Source organism: Desmodus rotundus, unplaced genomic scaffold (assembly GCF_022682495.2).
Source record: "Desmodus rotundus isolate HL8 unplaced genomic scaffold, HLdesRot8A.1 manual_scaffold_176, whole genome shotgun sequence".
Lineage (NCBI taxonomy): Eukaryota > Metazoa > Chordata > Mammalia > Chiroptera > Phyllostomidae > Desmodus > Desmodus rotundus.
The window spans coordinates 75,535-91,160 of record NW_026527232.1 but is presented as its reverse complement, the minus strand read 5'-3'; the positions used below and the strand labels follow the sequence as shown (position 1 = coordinate 91,160).

Sequence of the window (15,626 nt, the reverse complement as noted above, 5' to 3'; positions counted from 1 at the left end):
TAAATGACTATGTTTCCCAAATAGAGAAGGCTATTGAGAAGATGTTGAATGGGAGTTATGAGAAAATTCTTTAAAAGAGGGACAGAGAGGTGACAAGGGCCATTTTTACCCTCTTCTTAGCTTGTGTCTCCTACTTCCTTTCTGGAATACAGCTGTGATGTCTAGAGCTCCAGCAACCATCATGGACCCTGAAGTAATCTGTAGTCTGAAACTCACAACAAACAGATGGTAGAGCTGCAAGACAGAGGAAGCATGAGTCTCTAGTGATGGGGATGCTATGGAACTTCTAGGCCAGCCCTGGACACAATAGAAGTTTATTAGTCTCTCAAGTTACATGTTTGTCACGGGTCTCTACAGAGAGACAAGAGGGGTCTTCTCATGTATCACTCAGGGACTGATGCTCATAGAGTAACCACCTTCTTAAACATCACTCTGTCAAAGTTTTGGAGGGTAGCTGGCAATTAACTATTCAGCCTGGAAGTCACTTAAATCACTCTGCTCATTGGCCAGAACTAGTCACATGGCCCAATCAAATCAGTTATAAGAAGACCAGGAAATATGATACTGTCAAGTGCCCGGAAGGCAGCGAGCAGGAAACGGACGGCCATCACTGAGAAGTCAAAGGGAGGTTAAGATTAGAGGACACGTGTGCGCGGGGACAGCTGGGCAGGGAGGACCATGGAAGGACGGGAGGATAAGTCTGGCTCTGCAGGAATGTTTCTGAGAGACACCCATGAAAGCAAAATGAAATGAATGAGGATAACACAGAAGGACAGACACTGTGACAAGCGGGGTGACATGACCTGAACAAACGGCTGAAGTCTAGCTTGGAAGAAGTCTAGACCATCGCCCTCAGGCTCTGCCACCCTGGTTTTGCCCCCCTCTGTGACCCCCAGTCCCTCCATGGCTTCACTAGGCCTTGGGTCCCCATCTGGGTGGGTCCTTGACTTCTTGGTGGGCAGGGCCTTGATGGTCTTTAGGGAACACATACCTGACTGGGACCTCCAGCAGACATCCAAGCCCCCATGCAGCAGATGCCCAGGAGCAGAAGAGGCCACCTGGCTTCAGGCTGGGAGGAGCAGGGAGGTCACTGACCTGCTCTGTTTCCAGGACATTCCGCTGTGGGCGCAAGCGGAAACTCCGGTGAGGGATTGTCCTAGGGGTTTTCCACCCGACTCCAAGTGCTCCTACCTCCCGAAGACTTGCGACCCCTTCCCTAAACCTTCGGACCCTAGATCTTCCCCTTTTAGCATAGAAGCCCTTCTGACTTGAGGCCTTCCCCACTCTGACTCACAGTCCTCCTCCTCCTTCTGAGCCCGGATTCTCCAAGGCGCGCACCTCTCCAGTGGTGGACGGGGACGCCCCATTCCCCAGTGATGGAAGGGGCTCCCTTGAACACTGTCCTTCAGGTGGTGGGTGAGGTCGCCTAAAGTTAGGAGGGGCAGGGGTAGTGTCTCCACCGGCTCTCACCTTCATCCGGCAGGTAGTCGCTGAAGCCGGCAGGAAAGGGGGCAGGGCACACGCGCTTTCCTGCCTCCCAGGAGGAGAGGAGAGGTGGGCTAGTGGAGCTCCGTTGTCAGGTTTTTGTTTTTTTCTGGTTTTAAGGACATATTTATTTTAATTTTTTTTTATTTTAATGTTTTAATCTTTATCATATTTATTCCATTACCATTTAATCCCCTTATCCTACCTCCCCCCAGCAGTTTTCAATCTTGAGGGTCCATCAGAGTCACCTAACTGCTGACCGCAGCCTCAGAGCTCCTGAGCCAGCAGGGCTGTGGTGAGGCCTAAGCACGTGCATCTCTATAGAGTTCCCAGATGAGGCGGAAGCTGCTGGGGAGCACCCCACTCTGAGAGCCGGTGGTACAGAAGTTCCGCGCCAGGTTTCGGGTGTCGGCCGACTTGGGTTTCAATGGCAGATCTGCCCCCTGCTGGCAAGTGTCCTCTTAGACCAAAGAAACCACTTCAGCCTAAATTTCTTCTCTGCTAGATTAATGTATATACCTACTGAGTGAGGTGTTTGTGAGGATTAAATTGAGACAGCTTGGGTAAATTCTTTAACACGGTTCCTAGCACATATTAGTAATGGGGAAAGGTGCTTTTTCAATTGTTTGAGGTGTGGGAATTTGGCTGGATGTTGCTGTTTGTAGAAGTTGGGTTTTGTCTTGTTTTGTTTTAAAAAATAAGTCTCAAAGAATTATTTGGCCCTGGCTGGTGGGGCTTAGTGGATTGAGTGCCCGCCTGAGAACCAAAACAGTCGCTGGTTGGATCCCCAGTCTGGGCACATGCCTGGGTTTCCGGCCAGGCCCCCAGTAGGGGGCGCATGAGAGGCAACCACACACTGATGTAACTCTCCCTCTGTCCTTTCCCCTTTCTCTAAAAATAAATAAATAAAATCTTTTTAAAAGGCTGGAAGATTATCCAGGAAACGTCCTGCTTTAAAAAAAATTAGTTTAAAAAATTACATAAGAATTAATATCATTAAAAAGAGAAATCAAAAGCACTTTTAATAGTGTAAACCTGGGAACACCTGGAGATGGCTGTGTTATAGTTCCCAGTTATTCACTCTCTCCTCCTGGAAGGGGATTGTGCAACCTCTCTGCTGTGCAGCCGGTGCTGCGTCCTCTGGAGGGACTATTTACCCAGTCTCCCTGACTTTGGCCTTGACCTTGTGACTGTCTTTGCCCATGGCATGTGTGTGAACATGACCCGTGAGCACAAGCTTTGGGAGATATTGCTTATTACCACCTGCTCACTCGCTCTTAACCTCTGTGGTAAGATTGACACCTCTCCAGTCGGTGGGGGCTGTTCCTTCAGCTTGTATTTGAGAAGGAGGAAGAATTACAACCACAGCCAAAAGGAGCTAAAACCACAACCAACCTGGGAAGAAATATAAGACGAGCAAGAAATGGGCCTTTAGGGTTGTGAGCTACTGAGATGCTGAGATGCGTTGTGACTACACCTACACCCAGGGAAAATGGACTGAAGAACACCCTACAGGAGACGACTGGCCAAATAAATGATGATGCACCTGTATGATGGAAATGCAGCTGTCAAATTTAGTTATGTCTTAAATTATATTAAATTTATACTTAAGTGTATGCAGCTCTTAAATTTATATTTAAAGACATAGGAAATTGCTCAAAATATTTTTAATAAGTGAACAAAAGTAAAGTTTAAAACTGAAAGTACAGTGGGATCCCAATTTTGCAAATAAAAATACATCTTGTAAATATTGGTTGAGGTAAGTCGGGCGGTAACTTTGACTAACAAATGGATCGGGCCAGGGGCAGACCCTTAAATGGTACAGTGGTTATCTCAAGGTGGTAGAATTAGGGAGGGTTGTTATTCTCTTTTACACACATCTGCACTTTCCATCTTGTCTATAATTACCATTTCATGCTTTTATAACTGAGCAAAAGAGTACTACTACACGAGTATGTTTAGAAGAATCAACAGCCCATGGCGGTGTGGAAGGCAGGGAGCCCTGGGAAGGCAGCAGGGCCCAGGCCCCAGTACATCGTGGTGGGGCACAGTCTCCTTAGGCACAGACCTAAACCTAGCAGCTGTTAAGGTCCTGTGAGAATGTGTGTGACTTAAAAAAAAAAAAAAAAAAGATTAACCAGCTTTCCCCTGGCCAGTGTGGCTCATTTGGTTGGAGGTTTGTCCTGTAGCTGGAAGATTGTAGGTTAGATTCACTGTCAGGGCACATTCCTAGATTGTGGGTTCAATCCCCAGTCTAGGGGTACAATCCCCCCTACAGAAGGCAGCCAATCGATGTTTTTCTCTCTCTCTCCCTTTTTCTCTCCCTTCCTCTCTCTCTAAAAGCAATGAAAAAAAATGTCATCAGGTGAGAATTTGAAAAAAAATTTTAAAGATTAACCACTTTCAAATATAAAAATATAAGTGTAATTTAGGAGTTGATAATAAAAGTTGAGAATTGTTTAAGTGGCTCTGACTGGTGTGGCTCAGTGGATTGAGCACCAGCCTAAGAACCGAAGGGTCGCCAGTTCAATTCCCAGTCAGGGCACATGCCTGGGTTGCAGGCCAGGTCCCCAGTGGGGGGCAATGAAGAGGGAACCACACATTGACGTTTCTCTCCTCTTTCTCCCTCCCTTCCCCTCTCTCTAAAAACAAATGAAATCTTTTTTTGAAAAAGGCAAATGCAGCGACTGCTTAATAAGTACGAGTTGCCATTGGGGTGGTAAAGAAGTTCTGGAACTAGATAGTGGTTCTGTCACACTGCATTGTGAATTACTTAATGCCATTGCATCGTACTTTGAAGTGGGTAAAATGATCACTTTTATGTTATGTATATTTGACCACAAAAGTAAACACCTCAACCGCAATGCAAGTCAACTCCTATATAATTACGTGGGGCTCACGTTTGATGTGGGGTTTGGGTGATCTTCAGTGTATAAATTATGATGTGGGTGGGACCCCAAAATAAAGTTGACCCAGAAACAGCAATGGTTGTTAATGATATATGTTCTCCTGTCACTGGGCACCTTGTGGTGCGATGGTAAATGAGCAGCTTTACGGTGGGGGTGGAGTGAGGCATGGAGGCTTCTCCTCAGCCTGCTGCTTGGGGTCTGGGTCTACGCCTCCCACCCTGGGAGGGATCAGCTGCCTACAAAGCCAGAAGCCTGAATCAAGTGTGGTATCCTCCTGCAATGCCACAGAATAGACACTGAGGGGCAGCAGAGAGCCAGGCCAGGTGGAGAGGGCACCCGCAGCTGCACCCACATCCACTGCTCTCCCCCACGCAGCCTCCCACCTCTGACCAACCCTTCCACCAAGGCAGTCGCTTCAGCTTGATTGTCAGAAGACAGTGCCTTTTCTCTAAAGGAAATCGTTTTACAAGTAAAACCTACGTATTGCACAGGTCCTTCCAGGGGACTCTTCAAGAACATTCCAGCTAGACCAGTTTTTACATTTAACACATTCTCTCATTTAAAACAATTTTTCATTTTCTTGTTTCCAATTTCTCTAGCCAGTCTGTGGCTGACTTCCGGGACAGACCTAATAAAACTCACATCCTATTTTTGTGGGGCACCAGTTTCAGACATTTCACCTGATACGCATCATGCCGGTATCTTTAAGAGGCTAGAAAACTTTCGTAGCAGCAAGACTGGAGGCAGACTGCTTCTCACAGAACTGAAGTTAACTTTGTACCACAAATGCACCCAGAGAAAACCATCCCGTAGAAAGCAGTGATAGTCACAGGTTTCTTCTGAAATGCCTTAGCTACTGATGAACAAAATGCCTCAAAATGTGAGTAGTTCAAAGCAAGCATTACTATTACTGTTATTACTATGATTATGATTATGATTATGATTATTTGGGCTGGGCTCAGCCGGATGGTTCTTCTGCTAGTCTGTGTGGCTGCAGCCTGGGGGCTGGGTGGTCCAGGTCCCCGATGGCCCCACTCACATGCTTGCCATTAGGCTAGAGGGGTGAAGGCAACTGGACACCTTAATCTCATTATCCAGCAGACCAAACCCATGAAGTAAGGACTGAATTGTGTCCCCCGAAATTCATGTTGAAACTTTAACCCCCAGTGTGACTGCATCTAGAGATAGGCCTTTAAGGAGGTAATTAGGTTAAATGAGGTAATAATCATAGGACCCCAATCCAATAAAATCCATACTCTTATAAGAAGACAAAGAGACACCAGAGTTCCATAGCTCTCTCCCCTTCCCTTTCTGCCATGTGTGAACACAGAAGAGGCCCTGTGAGGACCCAGTGAGAAGGCGAGTGTCTGCAAGTCAGGAAAAGAAGTCTCACCAGAAACCAATCCTGCCAACACCTTGATCTTGTACTTGCAGTCTCCAGAACTATAGACAATGTTCTACAGGGGCCCCCAGCCCTGGGACGTGGACCAATCCTGGTCCAGTCTATGGCCTGTTAAAAACCAGTCCTTGAGCGAAGGTCACCTGAGCTCTGCCTCCTGCGTGTGCCCCTGACCCGCCCTGTCCTCCATGAAACCTGTCCTGGTGCCAGAAAGACTGGGGACTGCTCTATCATTACAGCAGCCCAAGCTGATAGTACCGAAGGGTTTCTTGGTTAGATAAGCATGGAAAATGCATGTTCAGTATGGTCTTCTCCCCTTGGAAATTCATAAAGCTCTGTGGCCTATCAAAGGCTCAGAGAAGCTCTCATCAAAGAAACCTACAGCTCAACACAGTGTTCCCTGGTTTTATTCAAACATGAGGTCCTTTTCCAGCACCTACGATCAGCATGAGAAGCTGTATTCACTTCTAGGGCTGCTGTAACAGACAACCACAAACTCGACGGCCTTGTTCTCACACAGTTCTGGCGACCAGATTTAGAGATCAAGGTGTTGGCAGGATTGGTTCCTTCTGGAGCTCCGAGGGGGAGCCCTCCATGCCTCTCTCCTCACTTCTGGAGGTTGCCAACAGCCCTCCGTGTCCTTGGCTTATAGGTGCGTCACTGGCTCCCCGCTCCGCCTCCACCTCCACCTTCCCATGGCCTTCCCTTCTGGGTCTCATTCTCAATTCCTTCCCTTTCTGTTCTCAGGATCCCAGGCATTGGATTTAGGGCCCACCCTAAATGTAAGATGATCTAGTTATGTCACACTGCATTGTGAATGTACTTAATGCCACTGAATTGTACACTTTAAAATGGTTAAAATGGTAAATTTTATGTTATGTATATTTGACCACAAAAACAAACACCTGAACTGCAATGCAAGTCAACTCCTATATAATGACATGGGACTCCCATTTGATGTGGGGCTTGGCTGACCTTCAGAGGATCTAATATGATGTGAGTGGGGCCCCAAAACAAATTGCCCTAGAAGAGGCAAAAACCCTTGTTCCAAATAGTTTGCACTCAAGTTTACAGGTCAACCTGTCTTTTGGGGACCGTAATTGACCTCCCTGCAGAAGCCAAAGGACACTCAAGGTGGCTGGCTGAGCGCGGACACAGAGCAGGAGTGAGTGGGACCCCTCCAGGTGTCTGCAAGCTGAGAGTCCGTCCCCTCCAGGGGACACGCTGGGAAGATCACTCTCTCTTGGACACATTGCTTTTTGGGGAAAATCAGGTCTTACTGTTCTGTTCACTCGAAGCCTGAAGTGGATTCCTGACCCTGTTCTTCCTGCTTTGCCCTGGAAGATAAAGACTGTCTTTCTGGAAAACATCTGCAAAAATTGATGCTCAGCCATTGTAGCAATGTGGTAGGAAGGCTCTTACAAGGCTGTACTTCTAGAGGCTTCCTCCCAAGTCTTCCCAAAGCTCTGCTTTCTCCATGCCCCTCTTATGCCCAGAACACTCTGCCACCCCCTCAGCCTCCAGGAGGAAGTGGGACCCCCTCTCTGCAGGGACAGCCTTCAGGGCTGAGCCAGAGTGCCTCCTCTGGTGGCCCCTCTTGCTGCTCTGGTGTCTTCCACCTGGAAGGCATCCCTGCCCACCCAACCTACCACCTGTCCACGCTCTGTTTGCCTACAAGCCACTCCGCAGGTGAGTTTCCGGACCTGCAGGCCCCTGGAATGCAAATGACCAGAGAGGGCTCGGAACTTACCCGGTGGGGCTTAGGGAATGTGTGCATGTGCATTTTGGGGGGGGGCATGTCTTTCATCACTTACATCCCCAGGCCAGTTCTTCCTGACTTAAAAGGCTAAAAACCACTAGTTTACAGTTAAGGCTCAGTGAGGAGGAGCTCTCTCTCAGAGCAGTAACCCTGGGCAAACTGGCTCTGACGTAGAAGAACCCCTCCCCATTCCTTCTGAGTTGAGGGGCCCCTGCTGGGAGGAAAGAAGGGTCAGTGGTGAGTCCCAGTCCTGGGAGACACAGGCATTTCAGATGGGTCACCACTCACAGGATGCCCCAGGGATGGAACAAAGCTGAATCCATGCAGAGTCCTAGCACCACCCTACCCCCCATTCACCACCCTGTAGATGCCTAGCAAGTCACTGGGGCTGGGAGAGAGCCGGGGAACCTGAGCCCTATGACACCCATCCCCTTAAAGCTCCATGGTTTGGCTTCTGGCCAGCCCTGTCTGGAAGTCCTGCCAACATCCTAGACCTGCACACTTCTGGGAATGCGCCTTTGGCCCACTGGGTTGTGTTGTTGACAACGGACTGCTGACTCGTCTCCCAAATTGGATGGTACACTTTTTGCAAGCAGACACCTATCAAACTCTGGTGGGATTCTGTTGGAGGGCCTAATCCTCCTCAAGAGCACTGTATCAGCCTGCCGGGGCTGCCCTTCCAAGGCACACCGACCCGGGCTTAAACAGGAGACACTGCTTTCCCATTGTTCTGGCGGCTCGGGTCAGGAGACACTGACGTTGGCGTTTCGACCCTTCCGAGGGCTGTGAGGGAAGCGGCTGCTCCCGCCCTCGCTCCTCGGTTTTGAGAAGGCCACTGCAATTTACATCCGGCCGTTTCCAAACCGCCTCTTTTAAAAAAAAGGACAGCAGTCACACTGGACGAGGGCCCACACCAGTGATCTCATTCTGGCTCAGTGTCCTCTTTAAAGGCCCAGTCTCCAAATACAGTCACGTTCTGAGATGCTGGGGGTTAGGATTTTACGGGGACACACTTCAGACACCCAGGAGTAAATGAGAAGGGTGGACAGGGTCGGGGAGGGGACGGGGGCCGGCGGGACACGCAGCCTAGAGGCCGGTCTGCACTAGAGATCCCTCAGAGCCCGGTCAGGCCACTGCACAGCCACCAAGCAGGCCTCTGAGGGGCCTGGGGTGGCCCACCCCTCCTCCCTGGACTCTGAGGCAGGCCCACGCTGGGCACACCCCAGGCGGGGAGGGGGGCGCCTCCCGCCCCTCATCCCCCACCCATCCCTCTCAGAGAGCGGGCAGGCCAAACCGAAGAGTGGGGAGAGACCAGGGCGGACCCTAGAGATGGGCGTGGCCTAAGGGCTGGGGCAGCCCCAGGGGGTGGTTATATGGTGTGCGGAGGGCTGAAGCACCCCTTTGTTTTGGGGATGGACGTGGGAGGGGTCTCTCAGTTCAACTGCCTTCCCACCGCTGAGTGGGTGTTTGGGTGGCCCCAGGAATCCTATTTGCATACAAGGCCCAGGCTTCTGGAGGCTGGGAATAAGGAATTTATTTTATCTTGCAAATTTGTTCTGATACTTAAAATAGTATTTACTCATTGTTGAAAGGACAAATGAAGAAAAACTTGAAAGAAAAACTTGCACAGGACCCACAACTAGAAATCTCTGACTCTGGGTCCTCACTTGCTATCCAACAGCATCACGAGCTTTTCACGAGTAGGGTCTTGTCTTCCTGCGAGCAGGGGAGGAGACTGCACAAGAGTTAATGAGAAAAAGCAGTTCGCCAAGAGAACACACTTTTAAGTCACTTACAGTCTCACAACGTAAAGATCATTCATTTTTTTATCTTATATTTCTGTGACTGCTAATACATTTGAATATTTTCCTTTGTTTATTAGTTACTTAGACTTCTTTGGTGAATGGTCTGTTCTCTCTTTTGCACATTGTGTTACTGGGTATCTTACAGCGTCTGATCCGTCTGTTTGGGATCGCAATATATACAGAGAGAGATTAACTCTACGTCGCATTTGTAGCAAATATTTTTCCCCCAGTTTGAGGTCTGCTCTTAAAATTTTTTAGAGCGTTTTTTGATCTATGTCTATTTTCCCCTTCAGAATTTCTTGACTGACTTTTATGTTCAGAAAGTCCTTCTTCCCAAAATCAAATATTTCCTTTTAGTTTGCTTTTGATCTTTCTCTTTCTCTTTGCACTGGCTCTTTAAAATCTGAGCGTGAAAGTGAGAAGCTAACCCAGTGTTTCCCAGACGCTGCGCACTTAACCAATCGTCCCGCACCACTCTGTAACACAGCCCTCCACTGGCCTTGTGTCCCCAAAGGCAGCCGGTCGCCTGCCCCACGCCAGTGTCCAGGAGAAACACACACACACCCCTGCGTTTCCCTGGCTGCCAGCTCACACAAAAGCGCTGGCAAACAAGAAGTGATTTCTGATGTGGTGGAGAAGGTGAGGGGTGTACCCTGGAGACCTCAGCACAAACAACTTAAAAATTCCCTCTAGATGTTTCTGTTCTGTGGAGCCTTTCCTGCTGCACCCCCAGGGAGGCCTGGCTGCTCATCTCTAACTCAGCCTGCGTTTCCCAGGAACCTCAAAACCCTTGCCCCCATTTCTTGCAGACCTGGGCTGCGGGCACAGGGCCCAAACCCAGCTCTTTCCAAACAAAGGCCCTCAGGCTAATGGCAACCACCTCCTTAGGAAGCTGGGTAGCACCTTCCTTCGTTACTTGAGAATGCCTTTGGGGTCTCAGCCCCCACCCCCTGGGGCTGATTAACCTGTTTCTTCCAAACAAACCCAGTGGATGTTCTAGGTGGAATTCCCATACCATCTGCCAATGACGCCCAGATTGCTGTCTCGAGTGTCTCTAACAGGCAGGAAGCTAGAGTTTGGGAGGATGGAGGATCTGGAGACCCCCTTGGAGAGCTCGTATGAAAAGACGCTGCCTTGGGAACCCTAGAACAGCCAGCCAAAGACACAGGCCCCAGGGGCCTTCTCAGGTGCCCCCCAAGGTGGCCTCACTGGCCGGCAGGGCCCACAGTGCCACCCTTCTCAAGGTGGATGGGGCCATGGAGGATGTGCTCCGGAAGGCTCCAGGCCCACACCCCCAAGAGCTACCGTGGGAGGCTGGGGAGTGGCCAGATCCCAACGGCCACCTGGAGCAGCTAGAGTACTGACTATGGCCAACAGTGCCTGTCATAGCAGCTGCAGAAAGCAGGTGGCAGTATCAGGGACTCAGGAGAGAGGAGGGCTAGTGCCCCTCAGGTCCGGGGGGGACGCCGGTTCCCCAACACCAGTCTGCACAGTCAGGCAGTGGTCGTAGGTCAGGGGTCACGGGCTTGAGCAGAAAGCCTGGCCCTCGCCCTGGCTCTGCCCTCTTGGCTGAGCCACCAGGGCCTCATCCGTAATGGGGGTAATGACAGCACTTACCACAGGCGCTGTCGGGAGGACTGGGTGGCTCAGTGACTGAATGTGTGTGAAGAGTGAAGACTTCATAACTGGGCATCTCCATCAGATGCTCTGTCAGCAGGGCCGAGTCCTCCTGGTAGCTCCAGGTGGGGGAATCCTTCCCTTACTTCTTCCAGCCTCTGGTGGCTCCAGGTGGGGAAATCCTTCCCTTACTTCTTCCAGCCTCTGATGGCTCCAGGTGGCCCCTGCCGTGCGTCTCCACGAGGCCGTCTCCCATGTCTGTCTGCATCTTCTTCCTTTTCCCTCCCCCTCACTGTGTCATTTGTGCCCTGGAGGTTTTATTTTATGGAGATGAGTGAGCCAATGTCACGGAAAGAATTTATTGCATAGATTTACTGAGACGAGGGGCATGCACCGCCACATGGGGCCACGTGAGAGACATCAGGGTGGCCGGAAGGCAGAGGGCTGGAGCAAGGGGAAGGCCGAAGCCTTCACTGGAGTTTGCATGGGAAAGGCAAGGCAGGCAGACTGAAGAGTTTAGGGTCAGCTGGTTTGAGTAATTCCGACGAACTTGGAGCTAAGGCGATGGTATCCAGTTGCCTGGTGCCTGGCGCTGGGATGACTTGGGGCAGGGGCAGTAATAGATATGAGGGTGGATGGAGGCTCACCCTAGGATTGGCCCATCTGCACAGGAAAGGGGAGTTCCAGGAAGCTGACTTGCAGGAGAAAGGTAGATGGTTCGGCCAGTGGTTTGGGCATGATTAATGGATGCCAGATAGACATTCAGAATCTTTAAAAAATACAAAGCAGTTCTCCTCTCTCATGAAGACACTAGTCCTTGGATTCAGGACCCACTCTAACTCCAGATGATCTCAATTTAACTTGATTTAACTCTGTCTGCCAAGACTGGCCATGTGCACAGGGTCCAGGGGCTGGGGTATTGTTACAGAGCAGGGCAGGGGGTGGTTCACGATAAATTATTACAGAAAGGATTCCCCCTTTCTGTCTCTGGAGGTTCCTTCCCCCAAGCCCACCTGCTAGGTTCGAAATGCCTGCCGCCAGAGGAAAGACGTCTCTCAATGCCAGAGACTGGTGAAAAGGAAAGGAATTGTTTATTTAAAAGTTACACAAACTTAGAGTAATGACTTAATGTCTTCAATAAGATACTAAAGTCCTCTAGAATACCCACAGATGCACACAGTCCTTCCCTCTCCCTGTGCCCAGTCTGGGGTACCGTGTCTCAGGAAAAGAAGTAGAAGTCCGTGATTCAGGCTCCCGGCACCATCAGCTGTGTGGCTGCTGCAATCTCCAATTAATCCAAAGCCATGTGTCACCTTCTCACGGCCCACCAGCAAGAACCCTTTCTCCCCTTTCTCTATGGCTGCAAAGTCTCTCCTGCTGCCTAAGCCGCGTGGCAAAAAGAAGCTCTCCAAAACCTCGTGGTCCTCTTCCTTTCCCTCAGAACCGCGTGGTCCTTTTCCCCACTTCAGAACCTCGTGGTTCTCCTCTTTTACTTCAGAACCACATGGACCTTTATCTATCTACTTGCTTCAGAACCTCGTGGGTCTACTCTTTCCTTCAGAGCCGCATGGTCTCCTCCTTTCTCCCCCAACACCTTGTGGTCCTCCCCCAGTCAGCTATACCTGCCAGCATCCCTGTATTCTTCCAGCTTTACTGGGCTGCCATAGTAAGTCTGCGCAGGTGTGGCCCCATGGCATGGAGCCAATCATCTCTAAGCTCTCACGCAGGCCCTGTAACCAGGGGGAGTTGCTTCCCAGTCCCACCTTGGGTGGAAGTCACTCCCATCTCCCTGGCTCAAAGCAGGGCCACAGCTATTTAACATATCCATGAAACCAGTTAAAGGTTATAGATATGTTAAATGACTGTGCCCGGGGTTAGCTGCAAAGCTCTTGCTACCCAAAACAGCTCTGAATGGCCCTGTTCCATGTGTCCCATCCCCCCTGGCTCAGGCTTGTGGGGGTGAGGACATCCTACATACATTTTTCTAATATTTCCTGGACACCCTGAGTCCTGGACCCCATTACAAATCCCTTCTTGGGGCCCTCCTCTTGGCTGCACCCTGCTTCAGTATGGACGCATCTTTGCAGGCGTGGGGGTGGGGCACAGCGGGGGGAGCACAATTCGACCCACTCCGGACTCTAATTGGCTAAATTGGTTTGTAGTTCTCTGTTCACCAGTGGAGCCCCTGGGGGCAAAATGACAATTTTTGCTTTTTCAGGTGATGAGCCTATAGCGCTCGGTCTGAGGAGGTGGCATTAGCTGGGTGCCCTTGCTGCGGAGCAGTCTGAGGGAAGGTGCGGGAGGGATGCTGTGTGGTGATTTCTGGACCAGGGTGGACAGAAGTCTTGGAATGGAGAGGCCTAAAGCCAAGGCAGGAGGGAGTTAACACAAGAGCAATTACAATGGCCCAGTGGCCAGAGGAACCAGGGTGTTCGGGGAGATAGGATGGTGGAGCCTCAGGTATAGGAGACCATTCTGTGTGGCATGAACCCAGCTCCCACTCAGAAAGGCCAGTGGAGAGCGAGGTCCGGCACACAGGACCCACGCCCACGGATAGGTTCTCCCGTGGGGAATCAGGCCTGCATTGTACCTAGGCCGCTTTGAGATTGCTTTTTGAAACTCCCTCACCCTGAATTGAGGCAGCAAATGTTTACTGTATATCTTTAAAGTAACTTCCTAAAATCTATGCTAAACCTGCCAAGGACAAGTGTAACCAGTTCAACCACTTTTCCCTTTACATTTGCAAATATCCTTTCTTTTTGATGTAATTATCAACATCCTCTCCTTTGTTTTCTGTAAAAGGTAACCACCTAAAGCGAACCTGTGCATAGTAAATGAGGACCATCCTCATTGTAATATGCCCAGAAAAGAACTAAAAGCCTGTCAAGGAAAGGGTCAGGGTGTTCTCCCCTTGAGAGAGTGGCCTTGCCATCCCTTTTCCTCCACAGGACTTGGTAGTCCATGTGAATTTGTCTCGTCTCAGCCACAATGCCAAGACACTGCGGGCTGGTGTCTGCATCACTCAGGTTCTCTGGAACGTTTAGGCTAGGGATGCTATTCCTTAAACTGCCTGTGGCTGTGTAACAAAAAGCTCTGGCTCAACTGGCTGAAAGAATTTGGAAACAAATCTCCCATCACAGGAAGTCTGGTGGCTTGGGGCTTCAGGTACAGTGTGATCAAGGCTTTGCCCTCCTTTTCTGCGTCCTTCTGGCTCCACCATCCTCTATGTGGGGCTTTTTCTCAGGCCAGGTGCCCTTGTGGTCACAAGAGGCCCAATGAGATGCAATTGTGTACACGAGCTGAGGAGGACCACATGTTCTTGGGTCTGCTAATGAGCAAGGAAACTTCCCAGAGGCCCTAGCAGACCTCACCTCATTCCCAGGCCTGGGCATAGTCCATTCACCATCCCGTGAGCAGGACTGGGGACAATACCCTATTTTGCTATGCACCCTCCTGCTATAGGTGCTCCAGATCAATGGTTCCTATCACTCACACACTAGTGCAGCAGAGGGTCTAGGGCTAACCAACCTCAAGGGCAAAAGGCACCAGATGCCCCAGGGAGCCTGGCAAAGGGGCCATTGCCCTGGAGCACTCGCTGTGGTGTGGGCAAAGCTGATAGTCACTCATGGCAGCAACTACAGGAGTTGTTGCTGGGGCAGAGCATGGGTTTCTGGTGAGCGAGGCCTGGGAAATGACTGGGGAGGCACCACAGGCAGATGTCCCCTCCAAAGGAATCCTGGGCTTGCTTGAGAGAAAGACCCCGAAAAGGCAAATCATCCATGAGCCCCTGAAAGCAGCCTGTCCAAAACAGGATACTCCTTAGCATCATCACGCTAAGACTCCCGGACTCTTGTCTTCCTCGGGAGTGTGCAGACCTTTGTTCTTTCCTGCGCTCCCAGCCCAGCTGAGCAGGGAGAAGATGGAGTTTCGTTATCCTGAATCACAAGGGTTAATCCCTGTCTTACTTTATTCGGGCTGCAGGTTTGGTGACTGGTTCATAGACAGGTGTCTTCTCTCAGCGACCTCACCTGGAGGAGGGGCTAGAGAGCTCTGTGCGTTCTGTCTTACCAGGGCACTAATTCCACTCACCAGGGCCCCACCCTCCTTACCTAATCACTTCCCCAGTCCCCACCTCCAAATGCCAGTGCACTGGGGACAGCTTCCAACATACGAATTTGTGGGGGGAGGGTTCAGATAAAAACACTCATCTATAGCACCCACAACCAAAGACAGTCAGGGCTAGGGCTGCCCAGGCCCTTAGCTTTCACCTATTCCTACTCACCTGTGGGGAAACTGACTCTCCACAGAAAGACTGGTATGGACAGGGAGCTGCTGGGAGTGGCCAGTCCCTTATAAAGTTTATTATAAATTAATAGCTGCATCCCATTCATTCTCTCTCTCGTCAGAGTCAAGGCCATCATAATTCCTTGTGGAACCTGCACCTGCACCGGCATACACACCTCCGCCCTTTTCTCTCTTTACACACCTGCAGGCTTGGCTATGAATAGTCCCGGGGACTGGGCCCACTAACGCAGCTACCTGCTCTGCAGGTGCCTGTGACATCTCCAGATGCCCACAGCCCCCTGTGACCTCATCACCTGGACAACTCAGCCCAGCGGGGCCATCAACCAGCTCCAGTACAGAGGGCCTGG

At 50.5% G+C, this 15,626-nt stretch overlaps 1 protein-coding gene across 2 annotated transcripts in view; it reads right to left on the bottom strand.

Annotated features, from left to right (window-relative positions):
- Positions 1–12,631, bottom strand: part of NMUR1 (neuromedin U receptor 1) — a 35,575-nt gene extending 22,944 nt beyond the window's left edge. Inside the window, exons 1-2 of one of the 2 annotated variants that reach the window (XM_045198591.2) lie at positions 10,975–12,631; positions 992–1,119 (exon numbers count right to left, since the gene is read on the bottom strand). In XM_045198591.2, the coding sequence (XP_045054526.2) occupies positions 992–1,027 (36 nt within the window). In that variant the 5' untranslated portion in view covers positions 1,028–1,119; positions 10,975–12,631. The remainder of the gene's footprint in view (positions 1–991; positions 1,120–10,974) is intronic. The other variant, XM_045198590.2, reaches the window with a different exon arrangement.
- Positions 12,632–15,626: the final 2,995 nt, after the last annotated feature.